This window comes from Falco naumanni, chromosome 7 (assembly GCF_017639655.2).
Source record: "Falco naumanni isolate bFalNau1 chromosome 7, bFalNau1.pat, whole genome shotgun sequence".
In the NCBI taxonomy this organism is placed as follows: domain Eukaryota; kingdom Metazoa; phylum Chordata; class Aves; order Falconiformes; family Falconidae; genus Falco; species Falco naumanni.
In genome coordinates this window covers 51,199,806-51,226,315 of record NC_054060.1, presented here as the reverse complement: position 1 = coordinate 51,226,315, position 26,510 = coordinate 51,199,806, and the positions used below count along the sequence as shown (strand labels likewise).

Sequence of the window (26,510 nt, the reverse complement as noted above, 5' to 3'; positions counted from 1 at the left end):
AATTAAGTATCTTCCTGTTTCTTCATTCTTGCCTAGTAGAACTGACAGAGCATTTCCTTTATAATATCTTGGAAGATCTACAGAAGTGGGAGTTGGATTCAAACAAATGTTATGAAACCTATAGGTAGAGGTGTTATGGATTTATAACTAGCAGTCTTTGTTAACCAGAGCTGTGTCTCAAAATTATTTGTGATCAAATCAGACCTGCTTCATTGTATTACCCCAACTTCAAATCATGTGTACTGTTTCAGAAGTTAACAATAAAAAAAAGAGACTCTTGTTGTTTGAAAGACTCTGCAGTTTAGACAAATGGGATCATGGAAGTGATTGAGTTGCTGGTGACTCTTAGATGAACTCTCTGGTATGGGTTGAGGTGGCATCCAAAAAAACAACCAACAAACCCAAAACCTTTCCATGCTGCCTTGAATTGTGCATTCTTATGATGGTCTAGTTACTAGAGTGGAATTCTAGGGATTTGATTTTGCTTAGCCTTGCCATTGTTGGCTAGACAGTGTTGTTTACTTTGGGGTTGTGGATTGTGTTTGTGTGTATTTTAGTTGGTTTTTTTTTTCTTGCTATTATGAGAACACAATAACCTTCCTGTGCTGGAGACTAATGTAGTTTCCTCTTACTTGCTGTAACTACTGCTTTGCTTGGTGCAATGTGAATGCTAAGGTTACGTGTTGTAGCTATTATTAGTGCAGATTAATAGGAGCATTTCTAAAATATTTTTGGAGCCCTTAATATTTTTTAGTTTATCACTTGTGACGTTTCAGTCTCTTTTCTTGGTTAGCCATATTGACTGGCTTAACCGAAAGGCTTTCTGTGTCATGGAAGATAAGTGGGTTTAAAGTACGTTTTCAGAGCAGTATGGAATTGCTAATTACCTCAGTTTGACTTTTCGGATTGCTTGAGGGGAATACCTACCAAATAATCTGGATCTTGTTAGCTAAGCACACAAATGCTTCATAAAATGTTTTTAATACCAACATAGATATTTTCAAGAAATTGTAGCAAGTTTACTGGCCTTGTTTAGACTGTCTAAGCAAAGTATAGTGACTTGTGTGTGTCCCTGCCCTGACATAAGAACAAATTCTAAAAATGAGTACAGTTAATTTCTGGGGGTGCGATGTGGTGAAAAGGTGTGCTACACTGAAGTTCAGTTGTGTATTGATTATTGGTTTGACTTTTTAGTCAAATTTAGTCTAGTTTACAATTAATTCAGACCTATATAGATCCCTTCACTTAAATAGAACTCTGTGTCTATTGGTACTTTCTTTGTTACTCCTGGTAAGACTTGTGCAGTAGTGTTAATGAAAGGGCTCAGGTTGCTCTTTTAGTACAAGCTGCGAGTTAAACACTTAACACACATTCTTACTATGCCTTATTAAAGTAACAGCAGCTCTTTGTTCTACTGAGAATAATTTGACTAATAAAAGGTTTCCTTTATGTATTTACTGTTTTGATCCTATGTTCTCCTTAGCACAAGATTTCTTTTCATTTTGGTTTTTATTATGACAGCTTAAAACTTACGGTTCTGTCTTTGTATGCAAAGGAGGATTAATATACCCTACCTTACAGAACAAACTTCATATGTGCTCACCAGTCATCAGTAGTCTGAAAGAATCAGTGCATGACTGATGCTGTTGCCAAGTATTTTGACTGCTCTTTTAAAGAGTGAAATGGTGGGGAAGACCAACCTTAACGCATTTAAAAGCAGTCTTAGACAGAAATCTATAGCAGCTTAAGCAGGGAAAGTTTGATGTCATTCTTGTCAGACTATTCAGTTTCCCCTTTACACTTTGTTTACATAATGGTCATTTTGAAGTTGTTAGTATTTTTAATAAGTGGCAGGCACCCAAGTATTACTTGCCCTGTGGGTTTCAGGCTGACTTTAAGAAGCAAACTGGATTCAGGTTCCCCAGATTTGGTGACATCAAATAACATTTGCTGTATCTCATGTTTCTTACTACCCATAGAATAGGAATTATTTCCTTTGATTGTAAGAAAAGAATGTCATATTGCTTTTTTTGAAAGTAGAACAAAAATATCATTTACTTTTCTTAGCATTACTGAAATATTTATGCAGTCATGCCTAGGATCAAACTTGTAATTGGTTTGAATTTATCTGTTTGATCAATCTGAATAATTCTTTCATGTTATTGTAAGTTTATACTGTTCTTTCTTTTGTGTGTCTGGTGGGGTTTTTTTGGTTTGCAAATTATATTACAAGCTTTGCAACAGCTGTATCTTTAATTGTGGCTTTCTTTGGGCTTACCTGTGACTAATAGTAATTAGAGAAAATGTTTTAACTTTCTGGAATCCGAGTTGCGGTATATTCAGTATTTCCCAATATTGAGTTGTCCTTACTTTTTGGGAGTGTTTGTAAAGGCATACGTGTGTAATATAAATACACATCATGTGTAGAAATTGAGACAAAGAAGTTAATTTACATGTAGCAGATGAATTGCAGAATAAATCTGGTTCAGATTTTCATAAGATCAGAGGATATTGGTTGGATGTGACTTTCAGAAGTTGTCTGGTCCAACTTCCTGCTGAAAGGTTTATTTTATAGCTTTATATGAATATTTTTTAATTTCTGTGATTGCTTGTGATAAATTTCTGAAACAAATAATTAAGATGCATGCTGGATAACCGAAATACTGATCTTAATACCACATCCTCCTTTTGAGTGAAGCTTTCAGTTTCTATTTTTCAAATATGACTTAAATCAGTAATTAGAATTTCACTTTAAGTCTTTTGGGAATAAACTAAACCATACATTCTTACTTGTTTGTGTTAACTGCTAAAATGTATTTTGCAATGGATATGGCTTAGTATTTTACTAAGCAGGGTGCTATACAAACTTGTACATATTATACTTCAGCAGAAATAACTTGGTTTCATTTCTGTCTTACGCCAGGAAGTGGTGAATGACTCACTTTATAACTTCTGTGCATTTGAACAGAAATTGCAGTTCATTAAAATGCAGACAAAAAGCAATTGAAAATTCTTTAATTAAATACCTATGGTAGATGTATTAAAAGAAAATGTGGAAGATGTCTTAGAACAGTTGTTTTCCATGTTTAACTACTCAGCTTCTAAAGTAGCTAGTGAAACTGATGGATTATGGGTTAGATGAAGTTCTTTAGATGTCTAAAAGTTTCCCTAGATGTTTAGTAATATTTTGGAAATACCACTTGATAATATTCTCCTGTGCCTAGTTTGTTAGATGTGTGCTATTTCTGGATTGCTGTTTATATTAAAGAACCAACATAATGCCGTATATGCCAGTGATGTTTTCTAAAACTTGAGCTGAGCTGACCTGAGAAGTCAAGTCTTCTCCCCCAATTCTATATGAACTGTCAAAGATGGACTCTTGAAGCTGCTATTTTCTTCTACGGCTTGCTATAATTTAAGGTTGGTTGATCTATTTAAAGTTCTTCAGTTACATACCCTTCTCTAAACAAAACTACATATAATGTAATGCATTTTTCCTTCTGTGCATTGCATAGCGGCACTGAAGTAACAGCTCATGCTGTTCTTCTGGTTTTTGTGGTCTACAGTACATGTCTACAAGCAGACAAAGTAGGACTTTGAGCTTGGATTAGAATCTTGAGTTCCATGTGGCATATGGAAACCTGTTAATCTTTTCAGTCAGCATGTATTTGTGTGTATATATGTGTATGCCTAGTGTATCTGCCTGTAGTCATTAGTATCCTTTTCAAAGTTAAAAGTACAATTCAGTTCCCTGCTGTGCAACCAATGATCATGTCAGCTGTTACATATATCACTATTCTCCTACTATGCTTATGTTGCATATGGTCTACAGTCATTACTTTTTTTTTTGCTTGTGTTGTAGAGCTGTTCCATGCTTCTAATGGCTAAAAGTTTTGTTTTCTGCAGGTAGAATTACTACAGTTACAGAAGATGAGGTCTCTTTCCTGGGAGTCTGTCAGTTCACACAGAAACTGCTAAACCAGACAGTTTTGTATGAGAAATCAAACTCTGAATCAGAGTTTAGAAGTATTAGGAAATGAAAAATGTGTAAAGTTGCTGTAATCTGGTTGTTTGTGTATTAGCTGTCTCTAGTCACGTGCTCAGCAGGACCCCTCCTGTAACTGGGTCAGATTAAGTAGATTAGCCAGTAGAAAGGGCTCTCTTCCTTATGAGGTTCTTTGTTGGAATGAGAAGGCTGTATTCCATTACTTGATTTTTAGATGACAGATAGCAGTGCCATAATGTATGCAGTGTTTGGTTCAAGCATGACATAGAAATTTTCATGTTAGCCCTTCCCAATGTCTGACTTGTGGTAGAATAGCATAATGCTGTTCTAATCTCTTGTGTGTAAAGGTTGAGTTTTACAGAATTATCTCTGGTTTTGCATACATTGTCATCTCAGTAGAGATGTGAGATGTTGCTGTTCAGTCATTAAAGATGTAAACAGCATTAGGAGTGATATGTAAGACTGAAATGGAACTCTGCAGTTCTGGAATTTAACTACAAAATAACACTTGGAATGAATCTTGCATCTACTAATTGTTAATCACTACCTACTAAAGCAAAATGCAGTTTTAGTATGTTGTGTGGAGACTCCGTTCTGCCTGTTTTGTCCCTTTTCTGCTATTTATGGATAATACAGTGACTTTAATTAGATGACTTATGACCAAAATAACTGTGATCTTCCTCATAATTTGTTCTATGAAGGCGGTGATGGGGAACAAAGAACCAAAATCCCAGGTTTTGTCCAACTCAGTGGTGGCCATTGAGAGCCAGGAATGTGTGTAATAGCTCGGTAAAAGCCTTGAGTACTACTGGTAAGGGAGTTCCTGTCACTTGCTAGAAACATGCTCCTTTAGCGTGTCAACTACAGAGCACTAGATACTCTACCTAAAAGTTCTGCAGAGCTGCATAAGGGAAATTCAGGGTACTTGATGAGAAATGCATGCCACAGCATATACCAAAAGTTAAAAATAAAGCAAAATACACTTCATATAATTTCTTGTTTCTTTTTTTTTTTCCCCTAGGAATATTAATTATAAAATTCAACCCTGGTTAAGTTCTCTCAAAACTAGAAGTAGTAGTTCTTCTAAAACATTGTATTGTTGTGGGAGTGAGTTCTTTGTATGTCTTAATTTGGTAGTTTCTGCAGCTACTTATTGCAGTAATTTTTACTTGATTTGGAAAGAATCATTTGATTTTTGTTGACAGGTAGCATGTTCATAATTTTGCCAAGTACTAATTTAAACAGGAGTTGAATAAGAACTTTTGACACAGTATAAATGAAGCTGCATCTACTAACAAGTTTATAAGCCACTTTTTTTTATGCTTCTCTGTAGTTGTACCTGGATTTATTGTTACGTATACAGCTGAGAAAGTTCTGGGAGCTCACTGAACTGTAATGGAATTGTTCCCATGGCTGCCAAATGTAGCTATGAGATGTAATTCCACGATATGTCAAAGTTGGCTACTAATTAACATCTGGTGTTAGTTAACAGAAACCAAATTATCAAAGTAAACATGGCTTTCTGTGTATGATACACTAAGATAGGATGCGACTTATGCTGGAAAGGTTGTGTGTTCTAAGGATTTAAAGCATCTTTTCCTTAAGGTGAAAAAATCCAAATACAAAACCAGAATCAAGTTTCATGAAGATTAATGTAGATCATGAACATACTATTGGGTATTGATGCAGAAATCCTTGGATATAGTGACTATATTGGGCAGGGGATCAGCTTTAGGTCATAGCTGTAGCTCTTTGACCCCAAGTCCATCAACATTTATATTCAAGAAGTCCTGTGTGAGTAACACTGCATGTTTTTAAAAGTGGAATAATTCAAGTGGGAAGTACAGTAAAGTACAATAACTGAGACTCTTGGTGTTATCTTTGGTGTTAATACAGAAATTTGTCTGTGATGCCAGCTCAAAACTTCGTTTTTTGTATCTTCAACTACAACACTGAAGCCTTGGGCTTTGCTTCCCTTCTCTCTCTAAATTGTCTCTTTTTCTTTTGTGACTGTCTTTCCTTCTGAAGTTGTGCTGCATTTTCTTCTGCCCTATTTTCTCGCAAAAGTTTTGTATTTTTGAGATGCCCCTCTGTTCATTGTTTCTTCTTTGCTGCCCACACATCTATTCTTAAAAAATTGGCATTAATGATATTTTTTAGTTGAATGTCCACAGTAAGCTATAATACTATAAGCCAATATTTTGCTTTTTCATCAGAGAAGTATAAAAAAAAAATCCCTGCAACTGTAGATCTTCCAATAATGCACAATTCATGGTAATTAATAGCTGTATAGTGTAGATGTGGACTGAATGTGTTCCTTTGTACCTGGGAGTCTTAAAAGTATGGTTTTGAAAATGGTGTTAGGGCACATGAGAACAAACTACAAATGCCTCAACCATGAGGAGAGTGGTGGTGATAACTCATAAATGCATGTGAAGTATGGCTTTTCTTGGGTTTTGAACACAAATGAGATAGAGATGCTTGATACAGAAGAGCAAACTTTCAGCTATTTGGTTATTATTAGTACTGTTAGTGTTAGATTTCATTGCTTACGTGAATGCATGAGCCATAAACTATTTATTTAAGCTCTTGCTGAGAATTTGTAGGGGCTAGTCATTACAAGTGGTTGAAAATAGGTAGGTCACAATTTTCCACTTGATGGGGAGAGAAATTGCATGTCCGAGCATCACTCAGATTCCATGCGCATATTTAACCTGAGTAATTTTCAAAACCATCTAGACTTCAACAAACCGCATTACATTTGGGGTGAGGGGTGTTTTTGTTAGGGGGTGGTAGTGGGTGTGGTTTTTTCTTTCCTGAGAAGAGTGAGGGACACTGTGTGTGTTGTGGTTTTGAGTTTGTTGGTTTTTTTCCCATGAGACTGAAGTTTGCAATTTTTATCCCGTGAACTCTCATTTTTCACATGGATAGTTTACCCTGTATTACCTCAGTACCTTACCCTTCCAGGAATCTTCTTACTCGGGAAGAATTTACCCATATTTCAGAATATTAGGCACTGTGTTTAGCATTTTTGCCTAGCAAAAATAAAATAAGACTTGTGGATGCAATAAAATTTGGAAATTCTGCTTTTTTATCTTAGGCTTCTTCAGTTTCAGTCTCCTATGTTTGGATTAGAAGCAGTGTTGCATATGTGCAGGGTGATGTTGTAAATGTTTTGGCTGGTTTGTGTAAATATTCCTGTTTGAAAGAAAATATTTGCATTTTATGTTTATTAAAGCTAGTTTTATTTTGCAACTACTGTATAGTTTTAGTGTAAAACTTCTGAGTCTTCAGTTCTGTTTAAAAATTTGAGAACTACAGGGGTTTACATCAAAAAACACTTGTGTATTCTAGAAAGAAATTTTGGAAAGGAATAACCCTCAGGCAGGATAGTTCAAGCTTTGTTCACATATTCCCAGGTGTTTGGCAAATGGATGTGAATTATTTGTTACTCAGGAATATTCTCTACGATAAATTTCAGTACTTATATTGGGGAAGGTGTCACTCCAAATGTGTAATGATGAAATGATACCCTTGTGACCTGAAGTGTGGCCTAATTTGGCTTTTTTCCCAGTTAGTGTAATGAAAGAAAAAAATTAAGTATGTGTTTGTATGAATAGCTGCAGTAACAAATACAAAAGCCAAATTATTTCCTCTTTGAAATTAGATGTATTATAGTTGGGAATAGGTGTGGGGGGGGTTAAGTTTGCTACGAAGTTTTCATTAGGTCTCCACCTCCTTTTTTTTTTTTTTTTTTTGGTTTCTGAAGTGTAGGTGTGTATTTTTAACTTGTGCACCTTTAACTTCAGACCTGATGTGGCTGTTTTTTTAGTTTTTGAGAACCTGTAAGGTTGGGGGCTCAAATTAATGTGACAACATGCAGAAGAAATCTATATTTGAATTTCTTGACATTATGTTGCAACATTACACTTCATTAAAGTTTAGTATAAAACAAAAATAGAACAGACTTCAACAACAAACACTGTAAACTGAAAGGCTTGTTCCTTTATGGATTTACTTCAAGTAAGCAGAAACTGTCAGTCTAACCTATGTTATCTCTCCCTGTTAGCTCTAGATTTCGTGTATGAGTGTAGATGTTGGACCTTAACTTTCTGGAGTCTAGAGTAAGTGGCTGTAAGTAGCAGTATTGGAGAAGCACAAGCAATGGTCTGAATTTTTTTTAAAAAAAACCAAAAACTTTCCTACAGGGATACTTGTGTGTGTTTGTTCTGGTTTTTAAACTTCAAAACATGATGTTACTTTGTAAATATTAAGGGAAACTTACTTATGTTTAAACCATTTACCTCCTTATTAAACTGCTCTGAGCATGACAGGGTAATTTAGGAGCTTTATATTGCATCCCATTGGTGAACTCAGGAGCAGCTGGCTGTACTGCTCCTTATTAAAGACAAGTGTCTTTATAATAATAAAATAAAAACAATAATAATAAAACCACAGTAATATGTATTAATGTAACTAGCTTTCCATACTGGGCTATATATATTTTTTTTTAATCCTTTGTGCTCTTTAACATGACTACATGTTTGGTTTTGTTAAATAAAGAACCCCAACCAGAGACAAAACCAAATTTTGCTCAGTTTGGCTTCCCATACTTCAAACAAACCATAATCTGCTCAGCTAGTTTGGTTTTTTTAACTTAATCATGGTTTCAACATGTAGCTTCTTGAGATGTTGCATAATGTTAGCAGACTCAGAGCTTGCTGGGCTGAAATGCGTTGCAGTCTTTTTTCAAAAGAACTCACAAACTCCTTAGTGATCCTTGGTGTCACCATCTGCAATCAGGAAGAATATAGAAGTATATAGAAGATGTGCACTGAACAGAACTTCCAAGATGAATCAAAAATCCCTTTGTAGACTAGGTAGAAAGCTACACCAAAATCTACTTTGATTTTTAAAGGTTTAAGTGAAATAATAAAAAGTTAGAAAATGGCAGAACTATTTGCCTGTGCAGCTTTGAATTTAATCCCCAAGCACATATGAGTTTTGATTTTAAATTTTTAATCTTCAAACATATTTATATCAGTTTTCTTCACAGGATGCTGCCTCAGTCAGCAATTGAGGTAAGCTTGCTTTAGTGATAAACTGAAGCTGTATAGGAAGGGCCTCTAGTGTCTCTATTTGGGCTTCAGTTATTGCAGAAGGTGATGTTTACTGACTGAAGGTTATGAAAAGAAAAATGGATATTGTCAGTGTTAAGTGTGTTGTCTTAAAGAATTGTACTGAATGCTGCTTTTGCTGAGTAGTTACAAGTGGTAATTAAGATGTAATGCTGATGTTTACCATCTTAATGGTAATTAAGATGTTTACATTTCAGCTAAGACCAGTCACTGTTCTTTCTTCCATGGTGCTTAACTATGGCCTGATTAGCAGAAATGTATTGCTTTTGCATCTGAAGTTACTGGAAGCTGTATTGAATATGAGGATTTTATATGCTGATGTATACACTAGAAAAATAGATTTACAAATTGGCACCCAAAATAAGTGGACAGTTTTGACCACTTGTGTGTGAACTTAATCCACCAGAAAAAAGTCAGGATTCATACTATCTTGTTTAGTGTGTTTCACTTTCCCAGTAATTCAGATATTGAGAGCTATAAATAAATCCTTGAAGAAAGAAATTAGGCTGTGTATTATAACAAAGCATAACTGCCTATTAAACCACAAGAAAAATGTATTGAATTCTTGCTGAAATACAAGGAAAAGGAAGTATCATCTATTCATGCTTACAGTAACAAAAATGGTTGTGGAGGAGTGTGGAGAAAGTGAGCAATCCCACAGTTTTCCTGAAAATACAGGAAAGGACTTAATTAAGGATCTCCTGATATTTTGGTAATGAAATGCTTGTAACTTTAGTGTTGGTCTTAAAGTATATCTCTTCGTGTAGCTTCTTAGCTTTTAAAGTAAACTACAGATTAAAGTTTCACGTATGTTACTCACTTGATAACCTGTGGTTCATGGGTGGAATTAGTCTCCTGTTCCTTGCAGCCTTTATTGTTTGAGCTCTGGCAGTAATACACAGCAGCAGTAGTAGGTTGCTATTGCCTGTAGACCAGCGTTAGTGCCTTTGCTGGTAAGTTTTGAAAGCTTAATGACAGGAATGTTCTAATTTGAAATGTGCGAAAGTGAACATGGATTACTCTGCCTGTGATCTTTCTGGTATAAAAAAAGCATTGCTCCCTTAGTGTTTTGGGTTTTTTAAATTTTATTTTGGCTTGACATTCCTTTGTTTTCTCACTCTAGTAACAGGCTTCTTGGCTACCAAGTTGTGATTTTTCTGTTCAAGATTGTGATTCTCCTCTTGCATTGACTTAATGTCAAGTTCTGTTGGGTTTTTTTTTCTTCCTTCTCCTTCACTTGCCTGCTAAAACCTTTTTTCTCAGTGACCCATTCATTTGAGCTCTCTAGTGTTCTGCGTTCAAATTGGCTATTAGCTTCGTTGGTTCAGGAGGAGGACTCTTGAGATTGTGGACACACTATGAAGCAGTCCAAATCCAAAGTTGTTCAGACCGTGAAGCTTAGGAAGCACAGGTGGCTTCTGGGGGCCAATGTGTGGGAAAAATCTTAGACTCCCTTGAGTACATATAACCTGTTTTTTACAGTTGTGCTATGCAAGTGGACCGAACCTTTGTTGTTTGTTTTTTGTTTGGAGAGTTGAAATAACAAAACCACCAGTCCTTACAAAGAAGTTATTCCCTCATTTAATGTCAACCCCCCGCTTCTCTAAATCATAGTGTTAATAGTCTAAAACAAGCAACATGTATACCTTGGTGCTTATGAGGAGGAAGAAGAAAAGCACCTCAGTTTTGTCCCTTGAGGAGGTGAAGTGTTAACCTCAACCCTACCCGTTCAGCAGAAATAGTAAAATTGAGAAGAGAGTATTGTAGTGAGGAGTGGTAGACAACCTTCCTAGGTTGTCCTTTAGGCTTCTCCTTTAATTGTCTATTAAATAAGACAAAGGGTGAGATCAGTTTTGTTTCTTCCTGCCCCATGTAAATGGAAGAGATTTGGGGTAGCCAACGTTCTTTGCAACACGTTTATTTGGATCTGGGGGTAAAAAAACCTCCAAACTTGTATATTCAACAACACGTGTACCCCAGCCCCCAAACCCACAAATTTTTTACTAATAATTGTGTTGTGATCCTATCCTGTCTTGAGACAGATTATTTGAACAGTCAGTGCATAAGCTGCTGTTGTTGTTGCAAGTCAAGTTCATTAACTTGGGGAGGGTCAGGGGGAAGAAAGGAGTCTTAAGTTACTTTGTACGTAACTAGGATGGGTTCTTCTTTGACCTAAAGTCTGTCTTGATGCAGCAGCACAAGCCAGCGAGGAGACTGTCACATTTCGTCGTGAACGCAGCACATTTAGGCGTCAGGCAGTACGACGCCGGCACAATGCAGGGAGTAACCCTACCCCTCCTACATTGCTCATCGGATCACCCCTCAGGTAGGGTATCTAAATGTTCCACCGTATTTAGCATGCATGCAGCAGACCACTTCTTCCCCACACCCACCAGTGTTGCCAGAAAAGCACTTTTTACTTCCTTCCCCACCATAACCTCCTTGAGCTGTCACTGCATGTCACTGTGGGCTTGTTGAATTGTGCATGTATATGTGGCACTATTTTCAAAATGATCAGGATAGCCAGTCTCTATAACATGTTATAGCTGATTTCACATCAATAACAAAAAGAACTAATGCTAACAGAAGAGTCAGTGTTTCTTATCAAAAGCTTTAGGAACTTTTACTTTCAAGCAAGGAGAGAAACCCAAGGAAATAACTATTCACCACTCCTTATCTTAGTTTTCTTTCCTTCAAGAAAGTAAGCATTAGGGACTAGTAAAGAAGTGCTTTTTGGGTCTAGATAGTGAGAGATAGGTATGACAACGAAACAGCAGAATGTTATAAAAAGCGAAATTGTACGTGCACGGGTTCCAGATCTGAAATACAGGCATGAACACCCTGCAGCCTTTTACAGCAAAAGAGAAATAATGAAATAATAGTGATGCCTTTGAATGCGCAGTATTGCTCAGTGTTAAATCTGATCACGTGGCACTTTGCATGCCTTGGTGGTGTTTAAAATGTACTATATCCATGTATCCTAGGAGTCCCCAACCTTCACTGTCCTGTTTGTTAACAATACTGAGCCTAATGCTACATTGCATACACCGACTGTTTAGTCTGTCAGCTTGAACAATAGAAGCAGCAACCACATTAAGTTTTTAGACTTGCCTTTTAAATATTCGGTCCTGTGATTGCCTGTGGTGTTGGAGAATCTGTTGAGCAGAACATTATCTGTAGAGGAAGAAATGCTCCCCCATACATATTGAAGTAATTCTTCTTCCAGTTAGATGATAAATATGCAGGAATAATCGTGTATGTTGTGTATTCTTAATGATCTTCCTTCACATGCTAAGCTATCTTTTAATAATAGGAGCAATCTGCTTTTGTGTTTCAGGAATACTCATATAACTTTTTTAACTGGAAAAAGCTGTAGAAACTGAGCAGATAAAAAGAAAATACTTCACAATAGAGGATGCGGGAGGAATCTTGCCATCTTTGTGGCACCACTGAAATAATCAAAGGCCAAATTTGTACATTCTCCTCAGGCAGGAGGATTGCAAGAATGGTAACTGAAATTAACAAATGAAGGATTGCTGCCGCATCAAAGATTGAAACTAGCCAGATGAGTTTTTAGTGGCTACTGCAGTGTGTAGCAGTAATCACATTATTTCAGATAGGTGTGGGGGGTTTTGTGTTAAGCTTCTGGTCTTCCTAAATGTTCCTTGTTCAACTTTAAGTTAGTGACTTACTTCCTAGTGAGGGATGCTAAAACTTTGCATTTTCTTAAATCATTTCTATTCTATTCTCCATTGCATTCACTTGCTTCTGATACTTTTGTGCTTCTCCTTTTTTCTGATTTTTTTTTTTTTTTAAAGGAAGGTAGTATAGTTTTGTGTATCGTTTCATAAGAGGCTATACAAAACAGAGCTCCTTAACTGGGCATTAGTCAAAAAGCAGAGTTTTCTTTCTCTTAAGACAGGTAGAAAGTATGGCAAATCAAGGGCTCTGTTTAAACAGTCTGACATCTGCCTCATTTTCACATGCTACTGCAGTGATTAAGGTTCTCATGGCTTAAGCTGGACTTCAGTGAGAGATCATGAGAAAACTAAAGTTGGTGGAAGTAACTTTTTAATCAGACAAGATGCTCAAGGATGAGAAAGTGGACCAAATATTCTAGCTTTCTGTTTCTGCTGTGCATCTTCAGGTTATCTAAGTTTGTGCCTTTCTAAATAAAAAAAAGTAACCAAAACTGTACTTCCTCTGACATAATAACATGCATTATAATAAAAGTATTTTTGAAGAGCATATTTTTAGAATTAAATACTTGAAGTTACTTTTGCTCAAAGCATTGTTTGTGATGCTAAGTGACTGTCCCTTGGAGTGTAGTTAATTGCCTTCATCCAGCCAAACACCACAGTGCTTTCAGATTTGTTTTGACATACATTCCATTTGAACTACCAACTAACTGTGGGATGTATGTGAAAAACTGTATTTATTACTGTCCTGATTTCTAGATTAATATTATGAAAAAACTTTCCTTTATAGGGGTAGCTTAATTTTAGTGTAAATGCTATGCGCTGCTGGAATAAGAAACCTTTAAGAAAGATAAAAAAACCCCAAACAACATGTGTAACGAAGAAATGTGAAGAAATACATATATATATATTTTTTTAGCCAGTTACTGACAATATTGCTTCAAAATACCACTGCAACCATACTGGTGTTACTTGTCTATGCTAGTGGTGAGCTGCCTGTCTAGTTCCTGATACTGCTAATCCGTATGACTTCAGATTTTAAACTTCTAACAATGTTAGGTTTACTAATCTTTAGTTGCCCTGATGTTAATTCTTTCTTACTCTTGCCAGCACAACTTTAATCTCCTAATCTTCTAACTCTGGCATAAAATTGGATGTTGTGGGCATGTTCCCTTTAGAACCTGTTGAGTTCAATGTGACTTATTTTTTTTTTAATTTTCTATCTGTTACTGCAATTTTCCTCTGTGGAATGTTCAGTAAAAGACAATAGTGTTGTATATGTGTGTGTTTGGCAATGGTAGATGCTTAAGAAAACCTGGTCTAGTAAATGCTGCTGGTTTGATGCTAATTTAAACACAAGAGTACTTTGCCTGGTAACTTGAAAAACAAAGCCCAAAACTCCTCATAAAACAACCACCCACTCTTGCTTTTGCCCTAACAAACGTTAACAGTGTTTTGGGCACCTTAAAGCATAAGTATCAGCTGACATCCTGTGTAGTCAGTGGTGTGTGCATGTGTGTCTGATATGAGAACATAAGTGGCTGTGTGAAGCAGAATTTTATTTTTATAATTAGGCAGAGAATAAATGCATCTCTTGCATATCTGTGCAATCTGTTAATGTCTTGACGTTTTTTTATTGTGACAGATCTGGGTAACCACTGAAAGGGCAATTTTATATGTCTCTTGATACATAGCTACTAATTAAGGGAGAAAGGAGTGTTGTTTAGCATTGTTTTGGTGTTGCTGATAATACTTAAGGGACACAGTGAAGGCTGGCACATCTGTGAGCTTCCTTAGAGCCTTTGTTGCAATGTAGTTCACTAAAAGCCTGGTGTACAGCAGCAAAACCAAATTTACAGTTCAGATTGTATTAGAGTACAGTAAATAGTGAGTTGCAATTTTTTAAACTCATGAGCTGTATGCATGTCTGCTTTATTTTGCATGAGCTTTTCTTGACACCTATTCTTATATCCATATTTTGTTTCCCAGTAGTGCTCTAACAAAAGAACTGAAAATTAGTGTTCTAGAAAATACTGTTAAAAGCAAGTACATCAGCTGTAACCCCTCAACTCTTAGTAAGATCTTGCTTTTTCAGTTGCCTCACTTGCCCACTGTAGCATCACACTGTAAACAGTGAAATGTTAAAAGCAACAGGTGATTGTTTTTCAAAGAGTGTTTAAGATATTTTCTATAGTCATTAAAATACAAATTATTTTACTGGTGTGAAAAATTTGTAATTTCATCATGTCCCACAGCTAATGACTGACATGTAACTTCTTCAAACGCACAAAATAAAGGATAATAAAAGCACTAATCTTGCAATGTGAATGTGATAAAGAAGTGTAAACATCATGTATACTGACATTTTGCCAAGTTTAATAGTAAACAAGCTATTAAATATTTAACTTTAATAAACTTTATAAACTTTGTGAAATAGTTTTGCAATGAGAAGGCTGTGGAGAGGAGAGTGAATGTTTTCAAACATTGTCTGCTCATATGACTGTAAACTTAGAAGTTTCTTCAAAGCCTAAGTTGACTTTTCAAAGCTGATTTTTGGTGCAAGTATGTGTCTGGGTATAGAAGAACTTCTTCGCAGTAGTAATACTGAGTAATAAAGTTTTTGCTCTACTGTCAGAATAACTTTAAAATAGATTTATAACAAACTATTAACTGGGAAAAGTTTTAAGCATTCTTAATATGTTAAAAAAAATCTGAATCCAAATGTTTAACTACAATTATCTGCAAGGTCTGTGGTAGTGCATGGCTATTAACAAAGCTTAAAGATGTTTTCTTGTTACACTGCAGATCAATAGCAAGAAAGGTGATGTTAATACCCCAAATGGCCAACTAAACAGTTGACAAAGTCATACTTCAATGAGCAGAAAGGACCCTAACTATCATGAGAAGACTGGAATAGTCAGTACTGTATGTAGGTGATACTTCGAGTTGGTCTACAACTAGACTAATCACCAGTGATTTGCTTTTGCACCCACAGATTAAAGACTTACAAGGATCTACCTGAGGGGGACTTGGGGAGATGTTAGAAAGCAATACTACTTCAAAAAGTAGAACAGGAACTGTATTTCTAGACTACTGATGTAACTGGTGTCCAGGTATTCTGTTACATGGAACTATGGGTTATTTTAACCCTAGTAAGTGCCTTTGCAATGCTATACTTGTTAAGTTTTCCTCTTTAAACTCAAAATTCTTGTTTTGCTTCACTTCTAGCTATTTTTCTTTTCTTCCTGGTAATGTGTCCCCAATCCATGTTTTCTCGTAGCCTTCAAGATGGTCAGCAAGGCCAGCAGTTCTCCTCCCAGGTCAAAGTGCAGTCCCGCCCCCCTTCCCAGGCCGCTGTGCTCGGCGCTAGCGCCTCCTTGCTGGTGAGAAACGGGAGTGTCCACTTAGAAGCATCACATGCCACTGCATCTGCTGTAGGCGGTAGCAGTTTGCACGATGAACTTGGTATGCAGGCCTTATGTAACCTTGGTGACATGGAACTTTTAATACAGCAGATGTATCGGTAATAATGCGGTGAAAATCAGCTAACCTTAGTTTTATTTCTGAATCTTGTAGGTGCCTTTCTTAGAAGGCCATATTGCTCATAAATTCCTTGCCTTTCACAATCGCCTTTCCAGGCACTTTCTGTAACAAATGCAGGATGAGAAACACTCTGAGGATGCATAGATACAAGTAGTGGTGGTGTGAGAGCTTTCATGGCTTGAACATGATGTGTAATGCACCAGTTCTCTTGCATTGTCACAGGTAGCTAAGCAGAGATTGAGACCAACTTTGAGGATCTTCTGGTTCTTTCAAAGAATACTTCTTATGGTCCCTAGGAGTTCTTGATCTTTTTATTAGATGAGTCTTGCTTAGCTGCTGTTCAGAAAAGATATACTCATGTAAATTAGAGTGCTTTTCATGTACACCTTGGTTTAGGAGCTTGAGTTGGGAAGAAAATCTGGACTCTTGTATCAAATGTCATCATTTCATGGAGCCTTACAGTGCCCCTTAGTACTACATAAAATGAACCATGAAGAATTCTTAACTATTTATTAATAGCTATGCAGCTAATAAAATTGCCAGGAAGAAGGAAGTTAAGATGGTCATAATAAGTGACTCATAAGTGGGCATCTTTAGAACTGACAAATACTAGTGACAGTATTTTGAGCAGCTGTCAGCTGTAATAACCCAAAAGTACAGGTTAGCCCAAAACATGGACAAAGCACTTAGTTACAGTAAGGTCTGAAACCAGTACTAAAAGATAAGTGAGTTGTCATCTTACTTCACTAGTAGAGAAGATGTCAAGAGTTGCTAGGCAGTGGTGTCCCTTTAAATACCAGTTTGGCTAACAAATTGTCATTCTTTTGCGTCATCTAGCTGCAATATAATAAAAAACTGTATATAAGCAAACCTGAAAACAATCCTGATGGTCTCTGAGATGCTCTATAAAATTTGACTACAGATGTGCTAAATACACACAATCTACTTGCCTGATAATTTTTCGTTAAGATTTTGTGGCTCTACTAGGTTCTAGATAGAAAAATCAAAACTACTATTTCAACACTTGTATGTGTCTCTGAACTATGAGAGCATATCACATAAAGCTACAGATTTACTGAATTTTTATTTACTCATTTCTCATTTGAAAAAGTATTGGAATATACCACTGAAATTCAGGGACACTGGTTATACTTGTCCAAGGTTAATGTTGGGATTTATTCTTTAAGCTGCCATTACTGTATTTGAAGGATTTGGTTAATCTTACTCAAAATAATACCATTGAGTTTTATAGAATTCAAGATGTAATATGCAGCCTAGGTAAGTCCGAGTTACTTAGGAACTTGTGTTACTATGTTGTAGAAATCCAAGCGGATCATTTAAGAAACTCAGTGTTGCGTTCAGGCTCTCTTAAAAAAGCATATTCATTGTCTTGGTGTGTATTAGTCTTCAGATATTTATACAGCTTTATTCTTCTGAAATTTTGTCTGTACTGTGCTTACAGTTTCATGGGCAGCACATTGCCTTTGCGAGGCACAAAACTTCCAGGATCTGCTCAGTTAAAAATCTGATGTATAGTAGGGATTTATTCCGTGTTTGAAGCTCTTTAGAAACCTTCATGAGCAAAAGCAGCTATTGTAGGCAAGATCTGTTTTCATCATTTTAGGAAAAACAAATTTTCTAGTTTGTGTAACTGGCTTTGTGTGACAGGTACTATCTTCTGTGAAAGTAAAATAGTTGGCAAAATGGCACAGGCTTTTGCATGCATGATTCCTTTATCAGGCCTGACAAGAAGGGAGAGTATCTTTCCTTGTACCTGGTATATGGTTTATTTGGTGGTTTTTTTTGTTCTGTTTTGGTTTTAGTTCTCAGGGATGAAGTAACACCACTGCTCTGTTCCCATTAAGTCTAAGGTTGTTGCTTTTGCTTTGTTGTCGCAAGATGCCTTACAGGGGAAGGTGACCATGTTACTTCAGATTGTGTACGGGTGGGGGGGGGGGGGTAGTATTTTGGTGGTTTTTTAACTTTCATTCTGATGCTGATAAAAGCAATGCAGGCGATATGACCAATTCTTTGTTGTTGTGGAAGTCCCTGTGTCTGCCCAGGGCAGAAAAACTGCTGAAAATAGAGGCTGGGGGAAAGATGAAGAAACAAAAGCTGATTTACTGCGACTGGAAATATAAGTGACATATAGTAGATGGGGTTATATATCTTGTGCATATAAGAGTTAATGTTCTTACTGAAATTCTATTGGCATATTCCAGCTCATCTGGAAGACAAAACAGGGCATGTGTTAACTTAATGTTAAAAGCCCCATATTTAGGACTCCTGTGTTTGTGCACTAGTGCAGTATCTGCTTCTACATTTTTTTCCGTTTATGTGTTGATGTCAAGCTGTAGCTCTAAACAAGACACACAGTTGAGTTTTTTTTGTTTGTTTGCTGTAAAAAATCATGTCTGTTAACTCTGGCTTATTTTATGAAGGATGAACCTTATTCTATTATACCTAGCCTACATCCAGTCTGGTGATACAGGCACCTTTAACCGGGTATTGTCCTACTAGTGAGGCAAGAGATACTTTGAGGAATTACCCGGTTCAAAGTAGAAGGATTTTTATCAATTATGTTGTTTCATGATAGGGAAGAAACTTGAAGGACTGGAAAAGGAGCTTGATGTCGAACAGTAAGCATGAAGTCAATGGTAAGGGGAGTGTAGGACAGAAAGGAAAGGTGGGAGACCAAATGCCACGATTATAGGAAGGATTAATGTATTATGAGTGCAGACAGCAACAAAACACATACCATGACTTAAGTGAATGACAGTCCTTCAGAGCACAGTGTAGCAGTACTAATGCCTTTTATTCTTGCTAATACCTGATACTGGAGACATGTAGGTGACGATTGGGATTTTTCAGTCCTTGCAGAAAAGGTTGTAGGTGTTACTATTTGTGAAGTAGTTAGGGATCCAAGTTCTGAGTTACTAGAAAAGATGCCCAGTTTCTAAAAGTAGGGTGAAATTACAGCCCCTTATCCTTGGCTAGATAATTTTTTTGGTATTTTTTTTAAATTTAGGAATATCACTTTTGTGACTAAAGAAAACTGGTCATCTGGAGCTTTACAATACAATTACATTGCTATGTTGGATTTACAGTTTATTGCCTATATGCAAATGATAAGCTTTCAGTTTTATTGAAGTACTTTAATTTCTGAAGGTAGTTTGATGGCCTTGAAGATGAAAACTTTCTCTAAAGATAAACATATGCACTGATTACTTATTTGATTAAAAAGAATTCAGAATCAGTTCCTTACTATCTTTTTATTAAGTAGGCGTAATTTTTTGGGGATAGATGGGGGGGTATTTTTCAAAAGTACAGGTAGGAAATAAATATTTACTTTCCGTTGTTCCTATTGAAAATATCCTTGTAGTCTTTGGAATTCTACATAATGGGTAAGTTACTCTTTTGACAAACTTCAAAGCAGTTATTTTTTTTATTTCTATATGAAGTATTCTAAATGAAGAAGTCTTCATACTGCAGCTGAAAGTAATATTTTAACCTTTGGAAACAATAGCTCCCTGCATGCTACAGTGTAGTCAAAATCTGATTACTTTGGTTTGGCTGACTAGGATTTAAAAATGCAGTCACAAGTAGTAGATTAATATATCTGGATCCAATGATGATGTAGACGTCAACATGCCAAAAAGTGCTAACAACATTCAGAAATAGTTTGAGAGGTCTGAAACAGTAGTATTTATTAGATGGAGAACTGAGAAATGTGCTGAAAATAACTTGGCTGAAGAAACCATCAGAGCACTGTTTTAGTTGGATCTTGAGCCAATTAAGTCTTCCAGGTTTCATCTGTGTAAGCTCATCAGCTTGTTGCTTTCATTCTTTCCTGTAACTGTGGGAACACCATTTTGTACACTGTGAACTGTTATGTGGTTGTTTCTGGGTTTGGTCATGAGATACTTTTGTCTTTTTAAACAAGGAAACTTGTTTCAAAAGAAGTACATTCATCTTTTCCTCTCTTCATGTCCACAAAGATGTATTTTGATTTTGTGTGCCTGAGTATCAGTGACTTGGCTTTGTTGTTTTTTGTGACCAGATCCAAATACAATATTGTTTGGGTGACTAGTTTGCTAAGAACTCACAGCCCTCCCTTTGTGGTAGGAAAGGGAGAAGTTACAAGTATTTCTGTTTAGTTGACAAACATGCTACTGGCTGTATTTCTTGATTTGTAAAACAAATTTGTGAGTGCCATTTTTTCACACTTACTGAATTACAGTTCTTAAAGATGTGATGCTATTACAAGTATTTCAGAGAATGCTGTGGGAGAGCTAGGAATGGGAGAGAGAAAAACTTGAGTAACTAAAAATGCTAGGTATATCCATGCATATTGAATCTTGTGAGCGTTGGGATCCTTCATTAGAGTTTGAGTGTGCTGTGAGGAAGCTGCTGTTCTCGCACAGTTTAAAAATCACTTAATTCACGGGATTTTGAAGCTCAGCTGTAGGATCTCCAGTCAGACCTTAGGGTTTGTGTCCTCAACAGCAGTGAAAAGTCCTGTCATCTTTTTTACTTTGAGTTGAGGCTTTTTCTGGAGAGCCTTTTGATTTAAAACAAACAAAAAAGCCCCCAACAAAAGGAAACCCAAAAGAAAAACAAAAAAAGGGGCAGACAACTTTGTTTTATTGACAAGCCATTCTTTTCTTGACAGAGAGCCAACTTTAAATACGAAGTCTATATAAGTAGGGGGATAATTGCAAGTATGGCAAAACCTGAGTCTGTTTTGTAGTTTGTGTGTAAACAATTGGAATTAAGTGTTCTGTGTGCTATCTTTCTAGTAACCAGATTTATTTTATCTCACCACAGCCACGCAGTACTTACGGCAGCAGTACAAATGCAGTACTTTGTGATAGATTCCAAGATGAGTTAAGTGTGTGGGAACTGTAGATATTTTCTAATGTGAAGTGGTTTTATGCTAAATTTTTTCCAGTTAGAGGCCCTTTTCAGACTTTTCACATGAATGTAATAACAGTTCAGTAAACTTCTTGTGTAACAGATATTGATGTATTATCTGAGCCCAGGAGAAGAATGGGAAGTTGTTTCTTGCAAGTAGTATGTTCTAATTTCTGTGGCTAGAATTTCATCAATGTAAAAATCAGAAAGTACAATTTCCAGGCTCTCAATTCAGTAGTGCAAAAACATGAATAACTTGACCCAAACTTCCCTGTCTCATTTAAGGACTGGTTACTCAGAAGATTTTTCTGTGATAAGTTAAGCATAATTTTGTCATGACAAGAACCTGGAGTGTATTATCCAATATCTTGATATTTGCTGCTGAAATTTAACTCATGCAGTTAAGAAACAGGCCTGTGTAGCTAAGGCTATTTATTAGCTGTAGGGAGGAAGATGCCTAATGCCTTGCACTAGTTGAAAATTTAAACTTGAGTAACCACTGTTCACTACACTGTGCTTTAAAAACCAAAGGATATTTGACTGAAGTGCTTGATTAAAATCTTGACTATTTGGGAAGATACCGTAGCAAGTGAACTTGCTATTTGTATTTCCTTACAGATGCTTATAGCTGGTGTAATTAATTGAGAGCTGTTGCATTACCAAGCTCTGATGCACGCTGTGTTTGAATCCTGAACTAAGTAGCTGACTGTCCTGTCAGAATGGTTGGGCTTGGCACAGCTGTGGTATGTGTCTAGTTGATCTGAAGTGCCTCCTCTGAGGGTAGAAGCTTTATGAAGTATTTTCAATATATCAGTATTTTTCCTTAGTTGCAATTTTAATAATCCATTTGGAGGTGTTTTAACCTCTTTCAGACTTTTCTACATTGAACTTTGTCTGTGGGTCTGAAGAGAAGTTGGAGGAGAATCCGTGGGGGGGGGTTAAAAAAAAAAAATAAAATCAAACTCCACTCTGTTAGAAGCAGGCTGTGTTCTCACAGAATCTGATCCTGTTAGGTGTTTCTCCTGGGACTGCTTGTTAGCCTGTATCAACAGACGAGCAAGCTGCTAGTCACGCAGCTGAGAGGTGCATGCAGTTTTTGCTTCACATGCTCTATAGTGGGATTTTCTTGTTTTGTATAAGCAGATCTTAAAATATTGATGCAAAGCATGCATGGCTTAAGAAGGGGTTTGAGCTAGAAGAGATGGAGTAGTTGGCAGAACGCTTCATATGAGATCAATTTCAAAATCTGCTTCCTGCATTCAGAGCTGAAATATATTGAACCTGGCCTTCAGGGGAAATTACAATGCCTATGTCTCTGATTAGACTATTGTGGAAGAAGGGCACTGTAAAAGCATCATATTGTGAGTAAGGTAATTTATCTTTTGAGTTATAATCTCTGGGCACTTTTTTGTTAATTATATATTTAGAGATATCTTGATAGTGTTTATTCAAAAAGTTTTTAATAACAACTTTAGGAAATGATGGTTAATGGAGTTCCAGGAACTCCAAATGGTTTATCTGAGAAGTTAGTTTGCAGTCTTCTGTTCTTACACTGAACTGTTTGCTGCTGGCTTGTAGAATAGATCTCTGCCTGCCATTCCTTTTTCAGTTTTTCTAGAAGTACAACTTACTCTGGCCACTTCTTTTACTCTTTGTGTTTCTTGCCTCCAAAATAAATTTATTCAGGACACTCGAATCTGCCTTAGCTAAACGCCATGGTTTTAAAATACTGATAGTGCATGATGTACTGATTGTTCTGCTGGGGGTGGGGAGGAACTGAAAAACGGGTCATTGCAAGTTGTTCACCTGGTTATTTTCTAAGTGAGGGACAGAGGTTCACATTTTGCTTCTGTGTGTTAATGGTGACATCTTGTAAAAAAACTTAAAATTCAGTATTGCAGTTTACTGTACATGTCATGTAAAAAGGTATGAAAGAGGACTGAGTAGCTAATGTCTTGTCTACGTTGCTGACACATTAATGCATAATCACATTCTGTATTCTGACACTGATGTAAATCTAGCGGTTTGTATTGATCTCAGTAGTAAGTAGATAAATAGAAACTAGTACCAGTGGGATGAAACATTAGATTTTGACCTGCTTTTGACCTTTTTCTTTAATAGGTAAGTTCAGTTCTACGCTCTACGAGACAGGGGGCTGCGACATGTCGCTTGTGAACTTTGAGCCAGCTGCAAGAAGAGCATCCAACATCTGGTGTGTGTGAAGGCCAGTCAAAAGTGATGATTCTTGTCTTACTACAACCAGATCTTTGATTTTCATTTTAAAAGGTTATTTAGTATGGACTACAGAAAATCAACATAAAATATTACTCTATACTTTTGAAACCTAAGTGATTTGTACTAGAAGATGACACAGCATAAATAATCTTCTTGGCTTAAATAAATCCAGAAAATGGAGACTACTGTTAGCTTGAGCAGTGAACGTCTAAACTGAGAACTTGACAAGTGCTTTTTTTTTTTTTTGATTGGCTTATAGAAAGCCTTTCTTAAAGTATTTAACCTGGTTTCTGGGAAAGTAGGTGGCTGTTGACCATAATGACTATTAACTTACTTACAAATGAACTTCCAATTGTGAAGCAAATGTAAACTGATAAATTTGTTCTCAAGTTTATAGATGGCATGAAACAATACATGGAAGTGTTAACATGCCTGAGGTTACAATTTAACTTACCATTGAAATAGCCAGCTACGTACTGGAAAGTTCATCTGCTGCTGGAAAGATGCCCGCCCTTTCTCTGAAGGGACAGGAGGCAGAAGAAAGAAAAACATCCCAAAACATCCTTCCCTCCCCTCACCCCAGTCCACTTCACCACATAGAGCTGCTCTGGAGCTATTGCGTCATGCTGAATGTTACGAAATTCCCAGTGTGAGTGGAATAGCTGTTGGAATTATGGAGTAAGGAATATAAAGGCTCCCATATTAAAATCTTTCTTGTGATAGTGTGCAAGTGCCTTTTGTAGAGTTGAACTTTGACAAAAAAGTTCTGCATTCCTTGCACAAAGCTGCCAATGCCTGCCTGTACTGCTTGCATGTTCAAGATGCAGTGGCTTTGCTGATGGCTGCTATTATGAAGTTATATGTGCTAATGGAAGGAACAAACTGGCCATGCCCAAATAATCAGATCTTGGCTTCAGGGAATGCTGGAGTTTCAGTGAAGTAAAATTGATAACAAAGAATGTTTTTATCTTAAGGCAAGGAACTGAAGGACAGTTGCATAAATTTGGTACAAGTCTTACAGCCATGTGATTTACATGGAAAACAAACATCAAAAGCTATCCAAAATTTGGGGAAAAAAGCAATGGTTGGATATGGACTCTCATACAGTAAGAGAAATTTCTCCTCATCTCTAATGAATGGAAATTGCAAAGTAATTTTGCTTTTCTTACCAGAAGTTTAATTTTATTTAAATTTTTCAAAAGCAATTTAAGATTAAGTAACTCAGTATGCTTGTGTTAAAGTATGTGTTATTTTTGGCAGTTTTGAGACCTTGGTAAAAACAGTATAGAACTATATGTGAAAACATAGCAGACTCTGCACTCCTTTAGAGATGCGATGCGTGTTTACACCTCGGATTATAAACACCTTTTTTTTTTTTTTTTTTTGGAAGTGAAATAATTACTATTGTGATGATCGGTGTTAGACATCTTAAGGACTAAGTGTTGAGAAGTTATACCAAGAGTAAGGGTAAAGAGTGTCCTGATTTACTATAGCTACAGAATTTATTGCAAACCACAAGACTAAGCGGATACTTGTATTTAAAATATGTGATTGAAGGAAAAAACTTACAGAAGGATTTTTAGACAAAATATGTGAGGAGTCAAGAGTTTATTTGGGACACTAGAAAATTAAGAGTGGCCTGTTGAAATAAAATGTAGTTTTATAATCTGAAGTCTTTCCCCTGTTCTTATAGTGACACGGACTCTCACGTATCGAGTTCTACCTCAGTTCGCTTTTATCCACATGATCTAGTAAGTCCTTCTTGCTTATTTTTAAAGCATGCAAAAAAAATCAGAAGACTTTCCAATTTTATAGTGCTGATTAATCATCCTATGTGTTAGTTGTTTGTTTTTAAGAAGGCTTTTTTGCCTGGGTTTAAATGAAGATAAAGTATTTATTTATTGTTGCAATGTCTTCATATATGCATAAAAGCTCATCTTTCTGCATAGCGCTTTAAATGTAAATGGTTTTCTCTGATCTAAAGCATAGTGATTTCCTGTATCACATGGAACCTTGTAATGGGTTTCCAGAGATGACTGGACAACTTGGACAGTTTTCATTCTGTGCATTACTAAGATTAGCAGGCAGCAAAGAATAAATTCTGTGTTCTTACCAAGAGAAACTTCAGTAATTTCCCTGAAAGGAATTTAACAATCTATCATTGGAATATACTGTACAAAATTTTAATTCATACACAAGGAGTGAAGGGGGGGGCGAGGGAAGGCAGAGGCTTACAATGTGTTGTGCTGTAAATAGCTTTAGAATTCCTTAGCTTTGTGATCTCAAACCTTTTATATTGTTGTCAAGTCCAGATGTACCTGTACTCTTAATTCTGAAGTCTTATGCTGCTGTGTCATGAAAACAGTGCAGATGGTCGTGATTCTTAAGCTAGGAAATCAAAGCATATTGAAGTACCTAATGACCTAATCAAGAGGGAAAATGAAATGCGGATTCAGCATTTGGCAGAGGAGCAGACCTCAATTTGCCTGACCATGGTTTTGATCAAGAATGTGCTTTTCAAACCCAGCATCTGCTAGAGGAACTTACTTTCCTTTCCACCACCCCCCTCAAAAACATAGTCTTCAGAAAAGAGGCTGCATTACCCATTACGTGCGGTTGGTTTGTCAGTGTGGTACCACTGGAGGAAGTGATTCTGTTTAAGGCAAACTCATATTTATAAAAAGCTTTAGCCCATGTGGCTACATAGAAACTTCCACTGAAATTTATTATTAGTGCAATGAATGTTATTGTGCCTTTTAAGACACAAAGCTTTTTAAACTGTCAAAAAAGCACCTATTTTCTGACACAGCTTGTCTAAGTATGTTTTATATTTTTGAAATGCCTTTAGAAAGGGAGTGGTTTTGCTTGTTTTTATTAGTATTTTTCTAGGAAGGAAAAGATCACTGAGCATAGTTACAGTACACTGCTTTAAGGATTCAGGAAAAAAAATTCAAAACAAAAAACCTAAATGTTTAA

At 36.4% G+C, this 26,510-nt stretch overlaps 1 protein-coding gene across 9 annotated transcripts in view; it reads left to right on the top strand.

Annotated features, from left to right (window-relative positions):
- PCNX1 (pecanex 1) overlaps window positions 1-26,510 on the top strand; it is a 92,033-nt gene that overhangs the window by 21,495 nt on the left and 44,028 nt on the right. For 5 of the 9 annotated variants that reach the window (XM_040602155.1, XM_040602153.1, XM_040602152.1 and 2 more), the window contains 4 exons: window positions 11,338-11,470; window positions 16,123-16,307; window positions 23,421-23,511; window positions 25,228-25,285. In XM_040602155.1, coding sequence (XP_040458089.1) covers window positions 11,338-11,470; window positions 16,123-16,307; window positions 23,421-23,511; window positions 25,228-25,285 — 467 coding nt within the window. The remainder of the gene's footprint in view (window positions 1-11,337; window positions 11,471-16,122; window positions 16,308-23,420; window positions 23,512-25,227; window positions 25,286-26,510) is intronic. The other 4 variants (XM_040602157.1, XM_040602156.1, XM_040602151.1 and 1 more) reach the window with 3 other exon arrangements.